The sequence below is a fragment of the Chelmon rostratus genome, chromosome 5, assembly GCF_017976325.1.
Source record: "Chelmon rostratus isolate fCheRos1 chromosome 5, fCheRos1.pri, whole genome shotgun sequence".
NCBI lineage: Eukaryota > Metazoa > Chordata > Actinopteri > Chaetodontiformes > Chaetodontidae > Chelmon > Chelmon rostratus.
Genome location: NC_055662.1, coordinates 13921744 through 13947434, shown reverse-complemented (window position 1 = coordinate 13947434; position 25691 = coordinate 13921744). Strand labels below are relative to the sequence as shown.

At 41.2% G+C, this 25691-nt stretch overlaps 4 protein-coding genes and 1 pseudogene across 5 annotated transcripts; 1 reads left to right on the top strand and 4 right to left on the bottom strand.

Annotated features, from left to right (window-relative positions):
• Positions 1–467: 467 nt before the first annotated feature.
• Positions 468–1651, bottom strand: LOC121606212 (annotated as a pseudogene).
• LOC121606081 (zinc finger protein 2-like) lies at positions 1124–5467 on the bottom strand. 2 transcript variants are annotated; one of them, XM_041936218.1, is made up of 3 exons: positions 5219–5467; positions 2969–4061; positions 1124–2875 (listed from the first exon to the last, which is right to left on the bottom strand). In XM_041936218.1, exons 1-3 carry the CDS (start codon positions 5388–5390, stop codon positions 1873–1875), a joined length of 2268 nt encoding a protein of 755 aa, XP_041792152.1. In that variant the 5' UTR covers positions 5391–5467; the 3' UTR covers positions 1124–1872. The 2 variants fall into 2 exon arrangements, with proteins under 2 accessions (XP_041792152.1, XP_041792151.1); XM_041936217.1 differs by having other exon boundaries at positions 1124–4061.
• A 673-nt stretch (positions 5468–6140) lies between these two features.
• Positions 6141–22574, bottom strand: LOC121606211 (zinc finger protein 436-like). The gene is made up of 5 exons (XM_041936406.1): positions 22293–22574; positions 21124–22153; positions 13586–13845; positions 10132–11176; positions 6141–7889 (listed from the first exon to the last, which is right to left on the bottom strand). The coding sequence occupies exons 1-4, from the start codon at positions 22462–22464 to the stop codon at positions 10176–10178; spliced, it is 2463 nt and encodes an 820-aa protein (XP_041792340.1). The 5' UTR covers positions 22465–22574; the 3' UTR covers positions 6141–7889; positions 10132–10175.
• On the top strand, positions 16906–18807 carry LOC121606085 (zinc finger protein 883-like). Its single transcript, XM_041936223.1, has 2 exons — positions 16906–17159; positions 17270–18807. Exons 1-2 carry the CDS (start codon positions 16916–16918, stop codon positions 18679–18681), a joined length of 1656 nt encoding a protein of 551 aa, XP_041792157.1. The 5' UTR covers positions 16906–16915; the 3' UTR covers positions 18682–18807.
• A 258-nt stretch (positions 22575–22832) lies between the features above and the next one.
• Positions 22833–25213, bottom strand: LOC121606088 (zinc finger protein 397-like). Its single transcript, XM_041936227.1, has 2 exons — positions 24944–25213; positions 22833–24840 (listed from the first exon to the last, which is right to left on the bottom strand). The coding sequence occupies exons 1-2, from the start codon at positions 25113–25115 to the stop codon at positions 23984–23986; spliced, it is 1029 nt and encodes a 342-aa protein (XP_041792161.1). The 5' UTR covers positions 25116–25213; the 3' UTR covers positions 22833–23983.
• Positions 25214–25691: the final 478 nt, after the last annotated feature.

The window sequence follows — 25691 nt, the reverse complement described above, 5'->3', positions numbered from 1 at the left end:
GGCCACATGATGGCAGAGTGGGACCATGAGTCACTGTCCAACCCTTCAATATTTTGTCAAGAGGATCTTCCTCTGCTGAGTTTGTTCAGGATTCAAAAGCAGAGACGGATCACTGAGTTCAAATTGCTGAACATTTGACATGCTACATTACACAGTTATAATTTATTGTTCTTGTTGGTATTGCTGTTATTTGCACCTCCATTTGCTGTTTGCACCCCCCCAATAAAGTCTTATCTATCTACCTATCTATCCAAGTTTTTCGCCCCCCTGTGAAGCACTGTGTAGCTTTATTAAGGAATATTCTCTAAAATAATTCTCTATATATGACATATAACTTGGTATTGAACTACTATGACAGTATATTAGTACCGGTGGTCCATAGTCAGCTCAACAAATCAGAAGTGGAATGATGAAGTCCATCAGAACTGCACCGCATCTTCCGCCAACCTTAAGGGACTGTGTGGAAATTATAGGGCAAGGGTCAGAAATGGTGGATGATACTGCAAGTTTTCTTTGGGCATTTTTTTGGGGCGACAGTTGTTGAGGGCAAAGATCAGCTGGACGGGTTCATTCATCTCAATAGTAACTGCCTCGTCCTCTTCGTCCACGTTGCTGGTCTGGGAGAGCTTGACATTTCCTCTTCCCAGCTCTCCCGAGGCAGAGAACTTGACTCCGTCCTTGGCGCAGGAGATCATGACGGCGTCACCGATCTGGGACAGGTCACAGCAGATGCGGGCAAACTCCCTGGAGGCATCTTCACCACACAGCTGTACTCCTGCTCTGGTATACCCAGCTGCTCCACGCAACAGAGGACCTTTCGTTAATTAATTTTTCATTCCAGATTTATATTTCCTTTGTGCTTTCACTTGTGATGAAATAAAAAAGTAAAGGTTACACAGAAACAGAAAAGGTAGCTTTAGCGTGCCCAGTGCATCATCAAGTTACAGTTTGCTATACGCATCAATCCGATGGGTCCTGGAAAATGTTTGGTTGACCAGTTTTCACTGTATAACTTGCTCTGGGATTAGGAATTGAAGACGCAAGGAAGCTCTTAGAAAAGAAGATATATTTCAAGTAAAATAAATGAAAACATTCACAAGCAATATTTTATTTTAGACTTTTTTATTGATTATCATCAAAGATGAAATTTAGCAAACTGAAAGAGGGTAGAGAGCTGCACGCTTCAGTGAAGGCACATTATACCTGCAAGAAGTGACTTGTGATTCATGTTTGTGCATCAGCTGCCCAAAGTGCAAATTGCAAGCATCAACATTACAACCACACTGTTTAAGGAAAAAAGCTGACTAAAATGTGCTGATGAAATAAAACATTCACAATACATTCATAGTTACCAAGGAGTTAAGTCATTCATACAACAGAGAGGCAGTGTTTCTTCTCCTCGTTTTCCAAATACAATAATGTCAACGATTTCTGTGTACAGTGTGTGACTTTTTTGAGAATTTCTCTGTGTTGCATCTCCCAGCTGAAACTACAGGGGGCTATACTGGACTATCACCTCTTGAGGTGGTATTATGAGACAGGACGGGCCGTAGCATGCTAGCTTCAGTAGATGTCTCTGCAACACAATACTTAAACAGTTTTAACAAACTGTCAGAACTGCTTTAACAGTTTTAACTAAAATTACAGCCATATCTTACACATTGCACCAAAAATATGATGTAACCCAGAAGCAAACATGTCCCAGCCAACCTCCTCTGGAATGTGCTGCAGCCATCACATTCAGAGATGAGTTAATACTTACAGAAAAAAATGACAGACTGTCAACAGTAAAGTTTATCAGTTTGAACATTAAACATCTTTGTACTGTATGCATCTTATCATAGGTATTGTGCGTCAAATGCAGACTTGTTTTTAAGCAGAGCCGTTTTGTGCATCGCTTTTGTGAACATGCTTGTGTTTGTTGAGTTTTAACCAGCTGGAGAACTGACCTCCACAGGTGCTGCATATGTAAGGCTTCTCCCCAGTGTGTGTCCTCACATGTCCTTTCAGGTCTGTTCTATGACCAAACAACTTGTCACACAGGTTGCACTTATATGGCTTTTCACCAGTGTGCGTTCTGGAGTGCCTTTTCAAAGTCGTCCTGGTGGCAAATTTTTTCTTGCAAAATAAACACGTGAAGGGCTTTTCTCCTGAATGCACTCGCGAGTGATTTTTGAAAGACGAAGAATCTGCAAACTCCTTCCCGCAGTCGCTGCAGGTGTAAGGCTTCTCGCCTGTGTGAATTCTCGCGTGCTTTTTCATGTTCACGCGTGAGCTAAAGCTTTTATCACAGGTGTCGCACTTGAACGGCTTTTCCCCGGTGTGAACCCTAACGTGCAGGTCGAGATTAAAACGCCGGTTGAATCCGTTTCCGCAGACCTTGCATTTGAAAGGCTTTGTGATAGAGTGAATTACAATGTGTTTGTTCAAATCCCAACTCTCCCTGAACATTTTCCCACAAGTGTCACATTTGAAATTCTTTTCAACAGTGTGGGATTTCATATGAAATTTGTAGTTTTTCAAATTAGTCATCACTTTACCGCAACTGTCACACTTGTAAGGGTTATCTTCATTCTGGATACCACTGCCTGAGGCGTTCCCATCTGTCCTATTTGGTGGTGGGTTAGTACTTCCATTTGATGTGCTCTCATTGTCACAATTCTCACTTTGTGTTCGCTTTGTACATCTATTCTCATCCTTATGTCTCTTAATTGGTTTCAGGTCAGTGCTTCCATTTGATGTTGGGCTCCTATTGTTTCGTCTCTTATGAGGTACTGACTCCTTGCTTCTTGTAGACATTGTCCTTCCATTGTTGGGTTTCTTATTTGGTGCTACCTCATTACTTTTGGTTGGTGCAGTGCTCAGATCATTACCTTTCTTATTTTGTGTTGACTCAGTATTTCTGGCTGATGCTATTTTCCCATCACTGGGTTTCTTAGGTGGTGTTGGTAAACTGCTTTTAGCAGATTTTATGTTCTCATTTTCACAATTCCTTTTTGGTATTGGCTCGATACTTCTAGTAGAAGTTGGTCTCCTATGTTGGCTTTTCTTACTTATTGTTGGCTCACTATTCCCTTCTGGTGTTGGGTTCTCATCATTACATTTCTCATTTGGTAGTTTGTTGCCTCCATTTGATGTTGTGGTCTTATTGTTCGATTTGTTATTCAGTGCTGGTTCGGTACTTTTACTTGATGTTGTGTTCTCACTGTTGTGTTTCTCATAAGATGTCAGCTCAGCACTTCCTGGTGATGTTTTATTCCCATCACTGTTTTTCTTATTTGCTGTTGGCACAGTATCTCCATTTGATGTTGTGTTCTCATTGTTACATTTCTTATTTGGTGTTGGCTCTGGACTATCGGTTGATGCTGTGTTCTCATCATTACATTTGTTATTTGACGTTTGCTCAGTACTTGTAGCTGATGTTGTGTTCCTATCCTGACCTTTCTTATTTGGTACTGACTCACTATTTACTTCTGATGTTGGGTTCTCATCATAATGTCTCTCATTTGCTGTTAGCTCAGTGCCACTAGTTGATGTTGTGGCCTTACTGTTACATTTGTTATTTGCTGTTGGCTCAGTATGTGTTCCTGATGTTGAGTTCCAATCGCTGGTTTTATCACCTAACGTCTTCTCTGTACTAGCTGATGTATTCTCACCATTGCTTTTCTTATTTGGTGTTGACACAGGAAGTCCTCTTGGTGTTGCACTTCTATGGGTACAAGTTATGTCATCTTGGCTCTCAGCTGCCAATACTGCAGAACTCTCCCTGTCAGATCCAGATAATATATCTTTGTTTGAGATGCTTGATTGAGGATCTTTACCCATCATTTGGTCAGGGTCCAAAGCCTGAGAGTGACCACTGTGGACACTTTCCGTACAAGTTGAAGTCTCCGGTTGCAGCGCAAGCTGCTGTCGTTCCTGACTGACACACCTTTCCTCATGTTCCTCTTTAATCTGTGAATGATCTGGTGGGACCAAACTGGAGTTCATCTCTTGGTTACAGTGCTGCTGCTGGTTCAGAAGAGCCTCGTCATCCTCATCAACAGATGTCTGTGTGAGCTCTAAAAGGGAGGGACAAAAGAATGGGACAATGAAGAAATCATGCACATATATTTAACAGTTGTAATAAAGAAAATCTATCATGAACAGTGCAAATTGAAAACACAGAGTTTCCATGCCAAGGTCTGAGAATGCAAGACATGTTGATAACAAGTGTTTTTACCTGCTCGTTTTTTAGTTACATTTTTTAGCTTCTAGATACTTAATATAGATATCCAACGCTTGTATCTATGAGTGTATTACACTGTACCACAGAGACAAAATCTGTAATTATGACGCATCATTGCTCACGGTTATTTGGGTCAGATGATCTTGGAATAACTGTGCAGGATTGATTGAGTGCTCCCTAATATATACTGCCACTTAATGGTATCTGGTTTATCTTGTCATGAGGTGAATGTTCTAAAGCAGCCACATTTATTTTCACACCGTCCCTTTTGCCCCTTTGCTGTGAAAATTACGCGGTAAAAGGATCAGTGTCAATGTCAGTGTTTTATTAGATCTTATGTTAATGGATTAATATTACTGCTCCATTAATGATGCATTTTACTGCTGTAGATGTTTAAGGTTGAGCTAATTTTAACTACTTTACTTACTAGAAAGTCGTTTCAAAAAGCTGTCTGACAGCAACAGCAGGAACTGTTCACGCATATCAAAAGTGTACCAACAATTTGGACAAATCTAGCTCCCTTAGCTAGTTAGTGACATGCTATATCCATTTATAATCCATTAAAACATTACTCTCTAAAAACCAAATGATCCGTAACACCTGCCAAATTGGTCTGTCAGTGATGTGAGGCTCCACGTAGCTACAAATATAACGTCAATGGACGGACACCCTCGACTGTTTAAAGGCATGCTATGGAGCATTTTCCTAAAAAAAAAAAAAAAAAGAAGAAGAAGAAGAAGAAACAATGCATAGACTCATACAAAAGAAATACCTGTAAACCATCGGTTACAACCAACTACACGTGTGTGGCGGCGTATCAATCTACAGACACCCTCCAGCCAGTAACAGTGCGCAGGTGAGTCGGGACATTATAAAAAGGTGACGACCAAGTGCTACACAGTTAGCAAGCTATGACAACTGTTTGTACACTAAGATTAACCGACAACTCCTGCTTAGTCTAGTCTTAGAAGACATGGTGATTTTCCCAACCTGTTTCGTGTAACTTCGTCTCAGTCGTGACAACGGAGTCCAACACTCTGCGCTGGCGAACGATTTCTGACTCGTAAGCTTCAATTTTCTTTTCAAAGGCTCCCAATATTTCTTGAGCAGCCGCAGTTAGTCGGTCACAGACAAACTGTCTCATACTTTGGACTGAAGCCATAGTTCAGTTACAACTGAGACACTTTTTCCTCCTGAGACTTCATCAAACTTCTCGAGCTAACTGGACGTGCGTTCCCAGTTTTCTGTTTACTTCCGCATATGAGACGGTTTAAATCATGTCGATAGCTCATACTGCCACCTACCGCCCGGAGTGTGCAGTCCCAAGAGTATCTTACATGCTGTAAAAACCAGTGGTGGAATCATGAAAGTACCGAAGTACTTTTCTTAAGTGAAATTTCGAGGTACTTGTTCTTTACTCCATCCAGTATTTCATTTTCTGCTACTTCTACTACATTTTATTTTGGAGGCGAACATTACTATTTATTATAAAATACATTTATACTATTAATTATGATAACTTTAGTTACTACTTACTTTGAAGATACAAATTAATAGAAGAATTCAAGTTAATAAATTATGGGTTATTATAGATTGACCTACCTAGCAGTATATAAAGTATTTTAAATGAGCTCCACCTTTATCAGCTGCAAGAGTAGAGTGATGAGCAGACCTGAGGACTTCCTCCTCCACTGCTAAGGATCTGTGTCATCTACAGCATTTTCATGTGAAATGATTTGAATAAAGAAAACTTGGCTCTTACAAACACATTTTAAAAAAAGTTTTACTTCAGTTGCTCAACAGTGCAGAGTCTCAGTTGTCATCCTGTGAGCTTCATAATGCGCCACACATTTTCAGTAGGAGACAGGTCTGGACTGCAGGCTGGCCAGTCTAGTACCTGCACTATTTTACTAAGAAAGTTCGCTGTCATAATACACGCAGAATGTTGCTTGACATTGTTCCTGGAATAAGCAGGAACATCCCTGAAAAACATATCATCTAGATGGCAGCGTATGTTGCTCCAAGACCTGTATGCACCTTCCAGCATTAATGGTGGCTTAGTGGTACCCGGAGGACACGACGTCCACAATTTCCAAAAACAGTCTGAAATGTGGACTTGTCAGTACACTTCTCCACTTTGTGTTATTACAAATGGGATACCTTGCTCAGTTTCCCCACACTCAACACAACAAAGCATCTCCTTGTTTTACCCCAAACGGGATTTGAAACCACAGTTTTTAACTCATTTATATTAACACATGTCTCAGTAGTGCTGTATTGTTCCCTTTTGCTTCAGCATTACTCATTCAAGTTTCCACAATATATTCCTGGGTCATAGTTTCCTTTCCTAATGAGTCTGCCACTTTATATTATGAGCAAGAACCCACATAAATATAACCAAAAAAATGTATATTTTAAAGCATCTACAGTTTAATTTATTTCAGTTACTATGCATCATGGTTTTACTTTGGTCAATTACAAATGCAGTAATAAATGAATAAAAGGAAAATAATTAAACTCGGGTCAAAATACATTACCAAAAAATGAAACATGACAACTCTCTTTAACACATATCCCTACAATTTCAGGTTAACTTCCCTGAGTTTCTTTCTTGTGCAGAAAACTTTTTTTCTGCTAAAAATTGAGATCTGCAGGCACATAGAACAATAATTTCTAGTTAAGTCAAATAAACACCCTTAGTGGAAAAAATATCACAAAAATCTTTGGCTGGAGAGGAATTTGCTTCTTCCGGGTTGAGTGGTTGGTGGACTCTTCTCTTTGGAAGTCTCTCTTAGTTTTTGCTCCTGTCGTAAAAGCTCTCCCCAAGTGCCGCAGCTATAAGGCTTCTCACCCGTATGCAACTGGACGTGTTTGGTCAAAGCTCTTCTCGAAGAAAACGCCTTCTCACAGTAAACACATCTGTAAGGCTTTTCACCCGTGTGACTTCTCGTGTGAACTTGCAAATGTTCAAAACGGCGGAAGCTCTTCCAACATGTGTTGCAACTGTAGGGCCTCTCGACCGAGTGGGTTATCATGTGTTGTCTGAGGTAACGGCTGAAGCTGAATCCCCTTCCACAAACAGTGCAAATGAAAGGCTTCTCAGCAGTGTGAGTCCTCTTGTGAACTTCAAGCTGCGTATACAAATTAAAGTCTTCACTGCAGATGTTGCACTTGAAAGATCTGTCACTTGGTTTAAGCTGAGAATAGGTCGCTGATACTGTGTTTTTCTTTGGGTTTGCTGCATTTCCACGGTTGCCACCTTTGCAATCTTTGTTATCTGCTAAATGAGAGGTGTGAAAAAGTGGCTGATGGTCACTGATTTGTTCTGGTCCTCTAGGCCTCTCTCTTTCAGATTCAGATATGGTCGTTTTACATGAAACACTGTCTGGAGGCTCGCTGTCTGCGGCGGTTTGATTTTGATCAGGATCCAATCGTGCACTCCAGCCATTGCTATTGTCACTTCTCTCATAAGTACAACTTGTCTTTAAGAAATCATCCTCCTGCTTCAGTACAAGGTGTTCTCCCTCCTGACTGGTGCACAGCTCCTCCTGTTCCTCTTTAACCTGCGGAGGTTCTGGCTCCTCTTGATCCAGACTGGAGCTCCTCTCCTGGTCACAGAGCTCCTCCTCCTCCTCTGTACAGGCATGTTGCTGTGGAAGCTCTGGATGGAGAGGAAAAGGATGCACTCTTAGTAAGGTGGTAGGGAAACAAGTTTGCATGAAGGATTAAAATCAATATCTGAGTAAAAACACATGTAGCCGTGTGCCATGGAAGTGTGGGGCCGTTAATCTGAACAGAGCCATAAGTAACGGGTTTGGAGACGTCTTAATGTGTCTCAGAATAGAATACACCACTCCCTCGACGGTCAGATATACATCAAACCGTCTTCATATCGGTCCTGGCCACAACTAACCCACATCAGACTGCTTGGTAATGCGAACGGATATGATATAAAATACGGCTTCACAGTAAACATTGCGATTGTACACACCTGTCCTGTATAGCTTTATCTCAGGGCTCAAGACGATATCCAACAGTTTGCGCTGACGATCAATTTCCACCTCGTATACTGATAAAGTTTGTTCAAAAACTCCTAGTATTTCTTCGGCAGCTGCAGTTAGTCGCTCCTTGATTACATTTCTCAAACTAACCACTGTCAGCATCTCCACTGAGTGATTTGGTTCACTTCTCGTCATCGAGCTGAGCTGTAACCGTATTGTTTTCGTTAAAGAAGCCAGCGGCATGACTTCTTCGTCTCAAATATTTGCGTCAGAATAGACGCAGCAAAGGCGTATTGCTGCCCTCCACAGGTCTTCTGCTGACTCACATGCCGCCTGGCTTCAATTAAAATTGCATATGAATGGCATCAAAGAATTTAGAATTAGCAAATATTTCCAAAAATCACTGAGGTTGATGAGGGAAAACTTCATCACGTCGCCTTCGTACTGCTTTTGATTGATTATATGTCATAAAAGGATTAGCAAATTACCACATTCTCTTTTATTTACGTTTTACACAGTATCCCATGGAATCTGGTCTTTTGTGTTGCACATGCTGAACACATGCTGAACAAATACAGTATTCAATGAGATAAAAGTACAAAGTACTTCCCAAAAACTCTCTCCATGACAACATCAGGCATGAAATAATATTCTGACTTAATACCGACAGGCACATTCAGTGTGACATAACATGAACACAAGACTGTAAGTAATTAATAGTCTATTTTATACTTTTAAACAGCCTCGGGAAATCCTGAGGGGACACTATTTAGATAACATGTGCATGTGAATTAATGACAGTGATGGGTCCAAAAAACACTGACACCTGATATCAAGCAATTGACAGACTGAGACCCATATTCCATGTAGGATGATATAATATCTGGTCAATTACTCAAAAGTAATCTGATCGTCTGAGGGGAAAATACCCACAGTACAATGCAACAAATAATGCAACTGTCACGCGTTAGATGCCTTGTTTGATATTGAGTGGGAAATGCCAGTCAGTTAACACTGTCAGCTCAGCGGATGCCTTTGTGGAATCTTGGGCTACAACTAATAATTACCATGGCTTTCAAATTTCAGTCTGTCGAGTACATGTCTCAAAAATCTCTCTGGTCCTCTGGGTTCTTTTAATGAAGCAATAGGAGAAGATGTTGAGTCCAAAAAATCTGTTGTATTCTAACATCAATAGAATGTGCAAGGTTACAGAGCTCTGGTCTCGACTTAACTTTTCCCTGATCCACAACAGAGTTGGGTCAGTTCACGAAGTCTGACACACCATCTCTCCCTGACCCAGTATTTTATAGACAGAACATGAGTAAATGCTGAAACAATCGTCGGCTCCTTCTCATTGGCTCCAGGCACTCTCTCTCCTCTGCTTGGTCATCCTCGAGAATCTAACGTCACCAGCCCAGCAACCTGTTTGCAAGGACAAATCTAGAGACACCCTTATCCCTGACGCCAGCCTGTTCTATCTTAGGTCGAGGGCCCCAAGATGTCTCCCATGCCAGGCCTCTATCTCAAAACCTCCTGTTCCAGGTCCCACTGGCCATAGATATATTTTGCACACAAAGAATCACTCTTCGTCTAAATCACTTCTATGAATAATAAAGGAAAAACTTAACCGAGAGTAGAATTTCTGTTGATTATTCAGTCACACAATCCATCAGCAGAAAATATCAATAAGATCAACATATCAGGATCCAACTATCATTATCATTAACTATCATGTAATCTAACTATTAGCAGAATATATGTGTGTAATCAAACCTATCAAAGTATAGGAATATGACTCAAATATCCATCAAGTCTCATGACTGACTAAGCCCCAAAGTCAGTTTTACCTACAAATTTTGAATCTCGCCCGGTCCGAACTCGGTCAGAACAGTCTAAGCTTACTTTGTGCGAGCTCTGAACTCTTTCAGCATTTCTCAAAAGAATCTTCAGCTCTGTTGTTTCTCCCGTGCATGGATCCTCCTGTGTAACCTCAGTCCTGTGTTTTGAGCAAAATTTCTTCCACAAATGTTGCATTTATATGGCTTCTCCCCCGTATGGACTCTGGTGTGTATTTTCAACGTTGTGCTGACAGCAAACCTTTTCCCACACCAAATACAGCGGTAAGGTTTCTCCCCTGTATGCACTCGGACGTGATAGGTGAGAGATGAGTGGTAAGAGAACTCCTTCCCGCAGTGGACGCAGATGTACGGTTTCTCCCCCGTGTGAGTTCTGTTGTGCCTCCTCAGGTCTGTGCCACGGCTGAAGCTTTTCCCGCAGGTGATGCAAGCATGAGGCTTCTCTCCCGTGTGAGTTTTCATGTGAGTGCCGCGGTTTGACGGACAGTTGAATTCCTTTCCACAAACTCTGCATCTGAAGGGCTTTACCCCCGTATGGGTCATCATGTGTTTCCTCATCAGTGCCTTCTGGGTGAACCCTTTCCCGCAAGTGTCACATTTGAAACGCTTTTCACCAGTGTGGGTCCTGATGTGAAGTTTTAACTTCAAAAAATCATGAAACTCCTCAGTGCAAAAGAGACATTTGAAGTGTTTGTTTTCTTGTGACTGATCAGTACTTGTATTCTCTTGGTGTCCTCTTTTGTGGTCTTGGCTTTTAGCTCTGTGAGAGTTGTGAGAAAGGTGGTGGTCAGCGTTTGGTTCTGATACACCCGAGCCCTCTCCATCAGATTCAGATTTCATTACGACAACTGAGATGCTGGCCGGTGGCAGCCTATCCAGAAGTAGAGACTGGTCATCACTGTGATCACTTCCCTCACAAGTAGGCCTTAACTTAGACAAGCCACTCTCTTGATTCAGTACAAGCTGCTCCTCCTGTTCCTTTTTAATCTGTGGAGGTTCTGGCTTCTCTTGGTCCAGGCTGGAGTTCCTCTCCTGGTTCCAGAGTTGCTGGTCAGCGAGAACCTCGTTATCACAGACAGACTGGGATATCTCTGAAGGGAAGGACAAGAGAAGCACTCTTAGTGGTTTGGTTAAAATAGCACCTATGTATAGCTTTGAATCCTCCAGTTGTGCAAGAAGTCCTCAGATCCTTAATATATGTAAACATAATAACACAGGTTACACTTATATATATATATATATATTTGTGTGTGTGTGTGTGCTGTTGTTGTTGTGGAGAGAAATGACACTGATGACAAGGTGTAGCAGAGGCAGCCAGAGCAGGACTTTATTCAGTGAGCTCAGTACATACTGATATTCAACAGCAGCCCTGTCCGATCTTGTCTACAGTCGTTTTTAATTCTTCTACAGATGTGCATACACCCTCACAGGGCTTCTGTGTAGACAAGACCACCACACACTCATTTTGAGAGGACACCCAGCTGCAGACATATCATTCTGCAATCAAGATGAACTCTCAACATTACAACGGCTCAAATTAGGTTCCCATTAGTTCATATTGAAGTTGTTCGATTTACCTCAACAATAAAAACAAATAATCACAGAAACATCACATTACCACCTTCTAGCAACACATCTCCATAAAGTTTGACTGCAACAAAGTAAAATACTGTATCACTCCACGTTTTTTTCCTTTTAAATCTTATGTATTTCTCCACAAGCAGAGCCTCAGACCGGATTTTAGCAGAACTAAGGTCATGAATCTCCTGAACACACAGCCTTCAATCCTCAGAAAATGACAAATTAACCCACACTGGGGAGTCACTGAAAGAAAGGTTTAAAAATACTACTGTGTAAAACTTTCTTCTTTACCTTATACAAGCAGCTTTCTATATATTACATAACAGACTGATCATAAGTGCCCTTTGGGGGATCTTAATATTAGTACTTTTATTTCATAAGACATCCCTTTGTACACTTAATTGTGTGCCATTGTGATTCAAGATGTAGAGCAGGTACAGATTTTTAAGGAGTTTGCTCATCTCTAACTACTAGAAAACAAGGAAATAATTTGTGCAGATTTTGTAACATGTAAATTTTATTCAAGACCGTGATATCAAATGATATTATTCAGTTTAATAAAAAAACAAAACCAAAAAAATAATAACAGCCCACAGCATTTAATTGTGGCTTTCAGTTTTTGATACAGTGATAGCTTCTAACGTATCTACTGCTTCCAACTTTAGTGTGCAGGGCCATGTGCTTCTTCAGGTTTGAGCAGGTCGTGAAAGCTCTTTCACAAGTCTTGCATTTGTACGGCTTTTCACCCGTGTGAATTCTGTGGTGGACCTTCAACGTTGTGCTGACGCTAAATCTTTTCCCGCACAAACGACATTCATAAGGCTTCTCCCCTGTGTGCACTCGGAGATGCCTCAACATGGACGAGCTGTAGGCAAACTCCTTCTTGCAGTACGTGCAGCGGTAAGGCTTCTCGGCGATGTGCATTTTCATGTGCAGTTTCAAGTCTGTCCCAGTTTTGAAGCTTTTCCCACATAGGGTGCACATGTACTGCTTATCTTCTGCTCTAACATGCTGGCCGCGGTCACTCTTTGGCCCCCCGACTGCAGAGTGTCGTCTGTCAGATTCAGATTGCATCCATTCATCTAAAATGTTGGACTGAGGTTCTGTCTCTGTGGCATTCAGAGTTGGATCAGGATATAAGAGTAGTGTCTCATCTTCACTCTGGTCACTTCCATTATAAGTAGGACTCAACTTAAAGGCTTCAGGATTCTGTTCCAGTTCAAGCTGCTCTCCTTCCTGACCAGTGCAGAGTTCCTCCAGTTCCTCTTTAATCTGTGGAGGCTGTGGGTCCTCATGGTCCAGAATGGTGCTCCTCTCCAGGTCACACCGCTGCTGCTCAAGAAGAAGCCCCTCCTCACAGATTGATGGCTGTGGGACACCTGAAGGGAAGGACAAAGGAGGTGTTCTTTCGTGTAAAGATCTGAAAGCATCCACCCTTTGTAGCAGGACCAGACCAGGTCCAGATTTGGACATGGGAGCTTTGTTCTGTTTGGAAAGATATTTTTCCTACAATGACATGACAGCAGAGATGTACAGCAACTCCTCATTTTGTTAGCTGGACCCGTGAGTGATTGGCTCATACAATTTAATCACTTATCAAAATGATAACACTGAAGTTTCTGTCAAGCTACCTGAAAAAAACTGAGCTGATAAGGCATGCATATGTTTGCTTCAGTAAAGAAAATAAAGAACCTGTGACCAAATCCAACGTGACATGATTCCGTTGTTGGGGGTAGGAACCACTTCTCTTTGTCCGGCAAATGCAGAAGTTAGTTAGTCAGCTAGCAAGTCCAGTTATTTTGACAAATCTACTTTCAAGCAGAATCAACTACATTGGGATAACATAAAAAAAACGTATAAAGAAAAGTGTGACCCAACGTTTCATCAATGAGCAGTAAAAGAGACACAATTTTACGCACCGGTCCGTCGTAGTTTTATCTCGGGCTTCAGGACGATATCCAACAGTTTGCGCTGCCGAGCGATCTCCTCCTCGTAGACCGACAAAGCTTTTTCAAAGACCCCAAATATTTCTTCAGCAGCGGCAATGAGTCGCTCGTTGACGAACTTTTTCAAGCAATTCACTGAAGACTTTTCCATTGTAGGAAAGAAGAAAGACAGCGGCAGCAGACAGGAGCTACACAACACCGACGTCCGCGCGGTGTTTGTCCTCAGTGTTATACTTCCGGTAAACCGGAACCGCTAACTAACGCTGAACCGTTACTCCCAACTTCCGCTTTCTGTCGCACTGCTGCCGCCCTCTGGACAGAACTGGTTATTGTGCAGTATAACGGTGGACCAATGTGGTACAATCTGTTCATGCAGTATGCGAATTCTTGGAAGTGTCCTGTGAACGACCAGGCTATGATACCCTTGTAATAACACAATACTTAATAGTGTGTATCCTGTGAATGTTCAGATCGTGGACAAATAACAGGAAGGCTTAGGTCATGGTAACCTACCACACTGGCAATGACAACAACATTTACAGAATATGACCTTAAGTGAACTGATGTCTCTGGCTGGACATCTTCTCAAAATAAGTTGGTGTCGGTCACGTCTGCAAAAGTATATAAACGAATGTAGACAAGATGAGAGAGGACTTTGCTGTGAACATCTGTTTGAGCCAAGCTCAGGTGCTTCTGCTACACTTTGTCCTCAGTGTCATTTGTCTTGAATTTTGTGCTGTGGTTGGACCACTTCTGCAGCATTTTTCACCGACATTCCATAAACCAAATGGATCATCCTTTATTCACTGGTAATAACAATAACATTGATTAGATCGAAGCTATGCTGTATATAGAGGAGATTAAAAATGGAGGAGGTAAAAATGATCCTACCTACATTTTTTTCCTCCCAAATGCTGCTGCTGATGCATATTTTCAATAATGTTTTTATTCTTATAAAAAGGTTTAATACATTTTCAATATGTTCTTAATAGTACAGTAATATTGCTGATGATGCATATTTTCAGAATGTTTTTACTGATGTTATCACAGTTATTTATCTGTCATCCATCATTCCATCAACCCTGTTCTCTCAAAGGTATAGGCCCACTATTCAGGACCCCCCTCAAAAACAGTTTATAGACTACATAATTCCCTCAATCATCACTGATGAACCACTGGATGTGTGTGGTGGTGGATGTATCTACAGAGACCCTGCCCTCTGCCTGTGTTTTCTTTTTTTCTTATTTTGCCGTATCCGGGATGTTTCTGGTCTGCCTTTGGGCAGCTGGTGTGTAGCCCTCAGCCAATCACAGTGTGCACGGTGTGAGGTTGCATATTTTAACTCTGTGGTTAGGAACTGTAGGACCAGTGTTGCTTGTGAAATGATTTTTTGATCTGTGGATTCACTTTCTTTAACCTAAAGTAACTTTAAATCTCTCAGAGAGATAAACATAAAAGAGTCAGAGATAAACACTTGCATTATTTGTTCTGTAATCAATCACCACCAATAACATAAAACATTCTTTTATCTTGGACAGTCCAAAATTCAACATCTTTATTCAAAGTCAAGCAATCAGCTGCAGCAAGAAACATCCAGAATCATTCAAAGTGATTTTTCTTCAAGCTGAAGAATGAAGGAAATAAGATAGTATGGTGGCTGAAACTTCAACGCAAATGTAGACAATGTTATGAACAAAACTGAGATTTGATCAAATTTAGAATGAAACCTTTTCAAAACCCATATTTGTACTAATGTCGCTAATTAAATTAAGAAAGAAAATTGATTACAGAACTAATTGCTCCTATTGTTAAGCCTCTGCATATGACACTGAAAAGGGTGTGTAATGCAAGGAATGTAGTTATGAATGTAGTCTCCATTGCAATTAAACAAACAAACAGTTGTATTTACAAAATTGAAACTGACTATAAAAGTTTTACAAAGAAAGAAACAGTTGTATTAATAAAACTCACAGTGAAAATACAGTTAATGAAATATAAAAAAAACAGTTGTATCTACAATATTGAAAGTGACTATATAGTTAAATAAAGAAAGAAAATGAAAACAGTTAAAAAAAAACATAAGAAAAAAACAGAATAATGAATATGGCTGTGTATATAAAATCAGTCCTCCTCAACTGAACGCCAGCAGCAACAACAGGAAGCTGCAACCTGACTGAAGAGCCTGCGAATCCTCTTCAGGAAGAATGTCAGGTGACCAGAGGAGGCTGCAGGTTGCTGGACAAACGCGGCTAGAAGCAGGGGGACCACTGACATGAAACCCAGCAGGGGACTCAGGTCAGGTCTGCAAGCTGCAGAGGTGTTCATCCCGTCTGCTGAGCCCTCCTCTAGGCAGATGCTCGTCATAGTCTGAGAGGCGGTCAGACTGGATCAAGTATAAAATCAATCAAACAGTAAGGCCATCAGTCCATCCAACCTCATGTGATATCTACTACAAGACACATGCTCACTTACTAGGCTCTGCTGTCAGGGTCCTCAGTCAGGTGGGTCATTGTGATGAAAGGGTCTCTTGTGGCTCTATGCCATTGGCAGCAGTGTATTCCTTTGGAGCACTTCAATCTCCAGCAGCAGGTGATCGCAAGGTAAGAGCAGGTTTCAGTGCAGAATCTTTGACTTCTCTTGTGTGAGACGGCACATTTCTTTTGTTATGCCACTTCCTTCCCTTGGGTTGTGAGTTTTTCTCCTTGTACAGGTACCCAGACACACCTGTCAAACAGTTCATGCTACGTCATTGCATGAAACCTTCAGATCAAGGTTTTATCTGCAATATCTTTCTATTGTGCTGTGTAATGAGCTCCCCAGGTACTTCCGACATGGACTAAATGTTGCTTGGTCAGAGCAATTTCTTACAATGAGGTATAAAAATTACTGAACAAAAAAAACAAACAAACAAATTCTCCTTTATTCTAGACTTTTTCTCTTTTTTGATACTGTATACTAAGTGCATGCGTGCATGGTTAATCTGCTGCAGTCACTGGCCTTTCTAACAATTTCAAGTCTGATTAAATAATGTGAATACTTATTCCACCACTGCTTATTAGTTTTTTCTTTGAAAAATTATTATATGCTTAACAAAAAACTAAACAAAACACGTGTATAAGTTAAAAAAATGTAGAAAATAGGACCAGTTCGTGGTAGACGTACGTACATCGTTGCTACTGATATTAAACACGCAAGTTTCGAATAAAAGCTGAAACCGGAACGAAAAGCTAACTCACTTCCAGTGTCGGAACTTCACAGCGTGACATCAAGCGGAAGTAAACAATAACAATCATCGTTCTCTGCATGCGCAAAAGAATTGGAAAACGGTATTGTAGTCAAAGCGCAGCTAGTTATTCCACTTGTAAATACGCAACAATGTCTTCAGTTGATAATTTGAGAGAATTTCTGAATGAGCGACTAACTGCTGCTGCTGAGGAAATATTCAGAGTTTTACAAAAATCTATCGTCGAGTACGAAGAAGAGATCGATCGTCAGCGCAGACTGCTGGACATCGTCTGGAAACCTGAAATAAAATTACACAGGATCGGTGTGTAAAAATTATTTTAATAACACAGAGACATCAAGAAGAATTCACTTCGCTGTCATCCCTGTTGCTGGCTATTCCGCTACTATTACATTTGTTATCTGTCCCTCCAGAGCTCCCACAGCAACATGTCAGTAGGGAGGAGGAAGTGCTCTCAGACCAGCAGCTCTGTAATCAGGACAGGGACTCCAGTCTGGATCGAGAGGAGTCAGAACCTCCACATATTAAAGAGGAACAGGAGGAGCTGTACACCAGTCAAGAGGGAGAGCAGCTTGTACTGAAGCAGGAGACTGATGCCTTATTGTTGACCCCTGATGATGAGGAAAGTGACCACAGTGAACCAGAACCAAGAAATGACTACCAGCTCCTCTCTCACAGCTCTCATGTAGCTGAGAGCCAAGATCAGAAAGGAGGCGAGCATGGAGACTCAGGGTCAACAGATGTAGAGCCAAAACCACAAAACAGACTTCATCAAAGGGAAAGTTGCAGTAACAATGTATACAACCCTCATGGGTCACAGATTCACTGTAATACTCACACAGGTAAAAAGTCTCACAAATGTGACACGTGTGGGAAAACATTTAAGCACAAGTCTCGATTGCTGAGACACCTGAGGGTACACACAGAGAAGCCACATTCTTGCAGTGCTTGTGGAAAAAGATTCAGTGAGACATCGGTGCTACAAGCTCATCTAAGAATACATATGGGTGAGAAGCCGTATTCGTGCAAAACATGTGGGAAAGGTTTCAGATTTAACAGCGCCTTGAAAGTCCACCTGAGAATCCACACAGGCGAGAAGCCGTATTCTTGCAACATCTGTGGGAAAAGATTCAGTCAGACATCATCACTGAACGTTCATTTAAGAATCCACAGAGGTGAGAAGCCCCATTCTTGCAGTGTCTGTGGAAAAAGATTCAGTAAGACATCTCTGTTGAACGCTCACAAACGAATCCATACAGGTGAGAAGCCGTACCCGTGCAATACATGTGGGAAAGAGTTCAGGTTTAGCAGCGCCTTGAAAGTCCACATGAGAACCCACACAGATGAGAAGCCGTACCTTTGCAAGACCTGCGGGAAAAGATTCGCTGACATTTCAACTCTGAAAAGGCATATGACAATCCACACAGGGGAGAAGCCGTTTCCTTGCAAAACATGTGGTAAAAGATTCAATAAGACATCGGAATTGAACGCTCATATAAGAATCCATACAGGTGAGAAGCCGTATTCATGTGGCACATGTGGCAAAGTTTTCAGATTTAGCAGCGTCTTTAAAGTCCACATGAGAACTCATACGGGTGAGAGGCCGTATTCATGTGACACATGTGGAAAAGTTTTCAGATTTAGCAGCACCTTCAGAGTCCACATGAGAACTCATACGGGTGAGAAGCCGTATCTGTGCAAGACCTGTGGGGAAAGGTTCAGTGCCATGTCGGTACTGAAAAGGCACATAAAAACCCACACAGATGATGAAAAGCTGTCCTCTAGCAAAGATGTGAGAAAAGATTCTGTCAGATGCCAGAGTTGAAAATGTGTATATATATATTTACAACTTTATCTTTAGAGTTGATGTTGAACTGTTTTTTGATATCATGTGTTCTATAAATGCATACATGCCGTATAAACTGTTAATAAACTGTTTTCATGTCAGTCACCCTGCACCAGGTGTTTGCTCCTTGGTACCCTTGGTAGACACAATGCTGGAGTCTCAGCACAGTCATAATGTCATAGACAGGCCTGTTTCTCTGTCATGTCTCTGTGCTGAATGTCTAGTAACGCCTTTGACAGAGACGGTCAAGGCACCAGATAGCCTACAGACATGTAAAATGTGGCTGCAGACACACCAGCCTTCTTCCTCTCATACGGTTTATCACGACTTCTTCGTGTTACTTGTTTTCAGTCTACATCCAGACTTGTAATGTAGCGAAATACAATATTTGTGATAAAAAGTACTTAAAGTGAAAGTAATTTTTTAAAGTACTCAAAAAGTACAGGTACACAAAACTACAGCTTTGTTACAGTAATGAGAGTACGTCACTCGTTGCTTCCACTCCTGGATTTTTCTCATCAGTCCTGAGGAGCTTGACCAAATATGTTCTTCCCCGTCCATTCCCACCGCCCTCCAGGACTCTGCCTTTAAAATGCCCCTGTAAACCTGGATCATTTTATTTCTACCGCTGTGTCCTTTCTGTCTGAGATATTTTCCTGCAACCAACAGTGTATCAAAGCTATGGCTGTGTGGCTGTGCTCCAGTATTGTTCCTTTGTGTTTCCGTCCCCTGCTGTGTCCCCTGTTGGTCTCTCTGAGTTTGTTTGTTTGTGTGTGTGTGTGTGTGTGTGTGTACGCGCCTCCTTCCTGCCTTGCCTCTCACTCTCTTTGCTCCTGGATCCCTGTTCACTTTTTGATCCACCACTAAAAACCTGATTTCACTAAATCTGCACTTCTTGCCTTAACTTGACAGAGTTCCAAATCTGCCAGTCAGCTCCCCAGTCCAACCCGTCAAGCCATTTTGTAACACTGATAAGTTTTTTGCCCTTAGCCACAACACTGTTAATGTGTTCTCTCCACCGTCACCTGGAGCCAAAATTTACTCCTAAAACCTGCAATATCTAACTGTATTTTATTTCCGTGCAAACAAATATTTTGTCTAATCCAATTTCTTGTGAAGAGCAGAACAGCTGAAAATTTAAAACCATTTCCTTCCCCACATTTCAACTTGATTTATTCCTTCTTGCAACTTTTCTTGTTTTAAACTATTGTTTACTTGTGTTGGATATGTTAACTGTTAAGTTCCAGTTAGCTTATCTCTCTAGGCTTGTACATCTGGCTCGCTTCATTTCACAGGAAAATTAGGTTACATTCTCTGTACTGCCACATTTAACTGATGTCTTTTCAAGCTATTTTGCCAGCAGTTATAATAATACAGCTGATGTGGAAAAACAATCTTCATTCATTAATAAAAGACAGAAGTTTATTACAACACATCTGATATTACAGATCTGAGCACAGCATGTAAACATGGACACAGCAAGATACCAAAAACTACAAATAAGATGACATTCACTCACTCAGCCTTATACAGGATGCCTCTCATAATACACAACCACATACAATCACACCACCAGGGCAGAGGCTATGTGATGCGGTTGACACCAGAGACCCATGTTAACGACCATACCAATACACAAAGTAACCATTCATATCCATACATTTCTACCACAACAGTGTAAAAAATACCCCATGCACATCATACACAACAGCCCCTCTCAGTGTTACTGAGGCAATGATGCGTACATAGCATTTTTTGTAGTGGCATGTTTTTTTTACCTAGTTCACATAATGAGAGGCAGGCATCATATCTAACAGAAAATTATAAGTTTTTGTTGCGATATGTATGTGACTAGTATACTGTAGGTGTCAAGTAAATGTAATGGCCTAAAAAGTACAACATTGCCTGTGAAATGTAATAAAACATACAATGAAAGTGCTCAAAGAACAAATGCCTCAAAGTTTTTTTTTTCATTTATAGTGTTCAAGATTTCATATGTGTGGAATTAACATGCGATCATGGCGTCTGAGGACAACAAGCCTTCTACATAACTGAGTCGCTAACTGAGGAAACCACTGCATACATACTTGTTGATTACGAGGCAGCTCCACTGACCAAACTACCAAACGGTATCAAATCCAACTTTCACTCAACCTCCAGTGAGTTTTTACACAGAAACACAGTACAACAAAACTTAAAGGCGTTGTTGAAAACGTTCTTTTTCATTACACTAACACACTGTGAAGTCTTCTCAATGTGAAAGTGTATACATTCAGCTATGCAGATGTAGCTATTGCAAAGGTGCGTTTTGTCCACAAGAAGTCAATCTTCTCCCAAGTTTTTCAAATACGAGGCTGCTTGCTTGGATGTGTTGCCAAACCGTACACTGGACAGAACCTTTTCCTGCCGATGTTGCAGAACTATGGCTTCTCACCACTGTGGGATCTTCTCATGTGGACCAACAAGCCACTACTGCAACTGAAATCGCTTCCACATGTTTTGCAGAGGTACGGCTTCTCACCTGTGTGGGTCCTCATGTGGACTTTCAAGACACTGTTGAGTCTGAAATCTTTCCCACAGGTTTTGCACGAATACGGCTTCTCTCCTGTGTGGATTCTCACATGAGCGTTCAATTCTGACGTCCGACAGAATCTCTTCCCACATGTTTTGCAAGTAAAAGGCTTCTCCCCCGTGTGGATTGTCATATGCCTTTTCAATGGAGGCATGGCACAGAATCTTTTCCCGCAGGTCTTGCAAAGGTACGGCTTCTCACCTGTGTGCATTCTCATGTGGACTTTCAGGGCGCTGCTACGTGTGAAACCTTTCCCACATGTTTTGCACGAGTACGGCTTCTCACCTGTATGGATTCTTATATGAGTTTTCAGTACTGACATGTAACCGAATGTTTGCCCGCAGAACTTGCAAAGGTACGGTTTCTCACCTGTGTGGACGCTCAGGTGTCTCTGCAATTTTGACTTAAACTTGAAAGCTTTCCCACAAGTGTCACATTTTAAAGATGTTTTATCTGTGTGAGTACTACTGTCAATCTGTGACACCGCTGAGTTGTATTCATTGTTACTTCTGCTGTTGCGATGCCGTTTCTTTGGCTTTGGCTCTGCATCTCTAGTTGACCCTGAGTCTACAGGCTCGCCTCCTTTCTGATCTTGGCTCTCAGGTATATGAGAGTTGTGAGGGAGGAGCTGGAGGTCACTTCTGGGTTCTAGTTCACTGTGATCACTTTCCTCATAAGCAGAAGTCAACATAAAAGCACCAGTCTCCTGCTTCAGTACAAGCTGCTCTCCCTCTTGACTGGTGTACAACTCCTCCTGTTCCTCTTTAATCTGTGGAGGTTCTGGCTCCTCTTGGTCCAGACTGGAGTCCCTGTCCTGATTACAGAGCTGCTGGTCTGAGAGAACCTCCTCCTCCCTACTGACATGTTGCTGTGGAAGCTCTGGAGGAGAAGAGACAAAAGAAATAATATACTACTGTGAGGGTAAAGAAAACCACCGAGGCTTGCGAGCAAATTAGTCCCAGTGTATATGTAAACAAATGGAATTATATATAAATTACTGTCACCATGTTTGACAGACCTATCCTGTGTAACTTTATTTCAGGTTTCCAGACGATGTCCAGCAGTCTGCGCTGACGATCGATCTCTTCTTCGTACTCGACGATAGTTATTTCAAAAACTCTGAATATCTCTTCAGCAGCAGCAGTTAGTCGCTCGCTGACAAACTCTCTCAAATACTCAACTGAAGACATTGTTGCCTAAATACAAACGAAATAATTAGCTGCGCAACAGCTAAAATATGCTCTTCCAGCATACTCAACGCATCCGTAAAGCTATCGCTAACAGCACTGTCACTACCCGACCCGTGCCTCCAATCACCTGCAGTGTTTACTTCCGCTGAATGTCACACTGTTGAGTTCCGTCAGTGGACGTGAATGAGCTTTTCGTTCCGCCCTCATTTTTGGCTGTTCATCTGTCTCTTCATTTCACAGGGAAATTAGGCTATTTTCTTCATTTAACGTCAGTCTTTTCGAGCAATTTTTACGATATTTTTAAACAAAAACATATGGTGTAAAAATTGTACACATGTAGCTAAAACTAACAATAACAGTACACACAATGTGTGTAAACGTGTACCTTTATTTAGGAGAATAACATTGAGTGACCTGACTAGTATATTGTCATGTAAAATGGACTAAAAGTAGAAGTGTGTGTATCGTGCAACAAAATATATGTAGTTGATGTGCCAAAATGAAAATGTAAGAACAAACACCTCAAAATCTGATTGTTTTTCCTTTAAAGTCTTTTAAAACTCATATTTCTGTATAACTTATATCCAGTCATGGTTATCTGAGGACAATCAATGTTGTACACAAGTATAGTGATTGAGTAAATGCAGTTATATTCCATCACTGTATATGTATGAGGCAGCTCCAAGGATCAAATACCAAACGCTATCAAGTCACACTTTCACTGAACCTCCAGCTGGTTAAAACACCACTTTCTTTCTTTCTTTCTATTTCTAGCTTTATTGTGAGAATACATGTACATACAACAGCATATTGTGACCCATTTTCAATTAGGTACTAATTATGTTATGCACAACTAACACCTGGGTTGATCCTGCTTGCAGATAATGTAATCCTTCAATCCAAGTTAGGAACATTCTGCAAATATTTTCATAGACAACAAACCTCTTTAAGAACGCCATGTAGCACATCATCTTCACTTTGTGTTTGTGCATCACTTCTAAAACCAAAAACAACAAAAACTATATCAAGCTGAACCAATCAGAAAATACATTAAAGTGTGAAATCAAAAGACTCGCTGCAGAGACAAAAAAAGACGAAAGTTGGCAGGATGACAACATAAGTGACCCAACAACACTTTCAGAGGGTTTCTCTCATATCAGCTCATATATGCATTCACTGTGTAACATAGATTTTCAAAGATTTGAAAGAGTATGATTGTTTCCAAAACATATTCCTGCTAACATAAATATGAACTATCTCGTGATATTAAGGGAAAAAAACATGGTTAGTTCAACAAAACTTGAAGACATTCTGAACAATATACTACTTCATTACAATGATGTATTGTGACCTGGTTTTTATGAAAAATGCTTCATATACAATTACAAAGACGTTGCTATTACAAAAGCGCAGTCATTTAAGTGGGTGAAGCGTTGTTAGTGTTTAAGAATTGGGTGAACTGTCTACCGCAAGAGCTGCCTTTATGTGGGTTCTCGCTTGAGTGTGTTCAAACGAAAGACTACTTCTCTGTATGCACTTTTATATGTCTGGAAAATTCAAATATTCCAGAGAATCTTTTCCCACATTTGTTGCAGTTGTACGGCTTCTCACCAGTGTGGGCTCTTCTCATGTGGACCGTTAAGTCACCACTATACCTGAAGGCTCTCCCACATGTCATGCAAGGATACGGCTTCTCACCTGTGTGGATTCTTATGTGAGCTTTCAAGACTGATGTCTGATTGAATCTTTTCCCACAAGTGTTACAAGAATATGGTCTCTCACCTGTATGGACTCTACTATGAGTATTCAATCCTGATGTCTGATTGAATCTTTTCCCACAGGTGCTGCAGGAATATGGCTTCTCACCTGTGTGGATTCTCATGTGAATATTCAATTTTGACTTACACTTACAATCTATTCCACAAATGTCACATTTGAAAGACTCTCTACCTGTGTGAGTATTACGATGAATCTTTGACAAGTTAGGTTTGTACACACAAAAACTGTGACTTTCACTTTTCTGGTCTTGACTCTCAGCTACATCAGAGTTATTAGAGAGGAACCGGTGATCATTGTCCTCATAAGCAGGACTCAGCATAAAGGCATCAGTCTCCTGCTTCAATACAAGCTGCACTCCCCCCTGACTGGTGTACAGTTCCTCCTGTTCCTCTTTAATCTGTGGAGGTTCTGGCTCCCCTTGGTCCAGACTGGAGTACCTCTCATGGTCACAATGCTGCTGGTCTGAGAGAACATCCTCCTCCTTCTTAATTAACAGCTCTACGTCTTCATGGTCCAGACTGGGGTCCCTCTCCTGGTCACAGAGCTGCTGGTCTGAGAGAACCTCCTCCTCCGTACTGACATGTTGCTGTAGGAGCTCTGCAGGGACAGACAGCAGAAGAAATGACACTACAAGGATAGTTCTGTGATGGTAAAGGAAAAGTGCAGTCATGTGGGATTACTCTCATCATGTTTTACACACCTATCCTGTGTAACTTGATTTCAGGTTTCAAGACGATGTCCAGCAGTCTGCGCTGACGATCGATCTCTTCTTTATACTCGACGATAGTTATTTCAAAAACTCTGAATATTTCCTCAGCAGCAGCAGTTAGTCGCTCGTTGACAAACTCTCTCAAGTAATGAACTGAAGACATTGTTGCTTAATTAGAACTGTAATAACTACCTACCCTAAAAGTACAGTATCGCCTTCCAGCTTCTTCAACACATCTGTAGAGCTAACGCTAATAGCACATTACTGTTTACTTCCGATGGATGTCACACTATTAACTTCCGTCAGTGGAAGTGAGTGAGCTTTTCGTTCCGCTCTCTTTTAGGGCTGAACAGCTGTCTTTCTGCGTTTCACATGGAAATTAGTAGTCAAGAAAGTAGTCAAAGAAATACTCTACATCATTTGTTTTCTTTTCATTTTAAGTCTTTATTCATCATCTGATCAGTCATTTCATATTTTTGTGTAACTTACATCCAGTCATGGTCATCTAAGGACAATCAATGTTGGACACAAGTGCAGTGATTGAGTAAATGTAGTTATATTCCACCACTGTATATGTACCAGCTGGTTAAAACACCACTTGCATCATATTATGATTTACACTCTGAAAAGGACTATTCTTCACTTTGACTACTTCTACTTTTCATGTCAGTCACACGCATCTGGAGCCTCGATGACCACAATCTGTTCATACAGTGTGAATCTGGCATTCTTACATTAT

Bases quoted from the DNA above. Each gene is read 5' to 3' on its own strand.
- LOC121606081 (XM_041936217.1), bottom strand. From the start codon at position 5,390: ATGGCTTCAGTCCAAAGTATGAGACAGTTTGTCTGTGACCGACTAACT. The intron at 4,062-5,218 runs GTTGGGAAAATC...CCTCCCTTTTAG, and splicing joins GACGAAGTTACACGAAACAG to AGCTCACACAGACATCTGTT.
- LOC121606085 (XM_041936223.1), top strand. From the start codon at position 16,916: ATGCGCAAAAGAATTGGAAAACGGTATTGTAGTCAAAGCGCAGCTAGT. The intron at 17,160-17,269 runs GTGTGTAAAAAT...CTGTCCCTCCAG, and splicing joins AATAAAATTACACAGGATCG to AGCTCCCACAGCAACATGTC.
- LOC121606211 (XM_041936406.1), bottom strand. From the start codon at position 22,464: ATGTCTTCAGTTGAGTATTTGAGAGAGTTTGTCAGCGAGCGACTAACT. The intron at 13,846-21,123 runs GTTCTGCAACAT...GTTTACCGGAAG, and splicing joins CACAGTGGTGAGAAGCCATA to TATAACACTGAGGACAAACA. The intron at 11,177-13,585 runs GTGCGTAAAATT...CCTTCCCTTCAG, and splicing joins GATAAAACTACGACGGACCG to AGATATCCCAGTCTGTCTGT.
- LOC121606088 (XM_041936227.1), bottom strand. From the start codon at position 25,115: ATGTCTTCAGTTCATTACTTGAGAGAGTTTGTCAACGAGCGACTAACT. The intron at 24,841-24,943 runs GTGTGTAAAACA...CTGTCCCTGCAG, and splicing joins AATCAAGTTACACAGGATAG to AGCTCCTACAGCAACATGTC.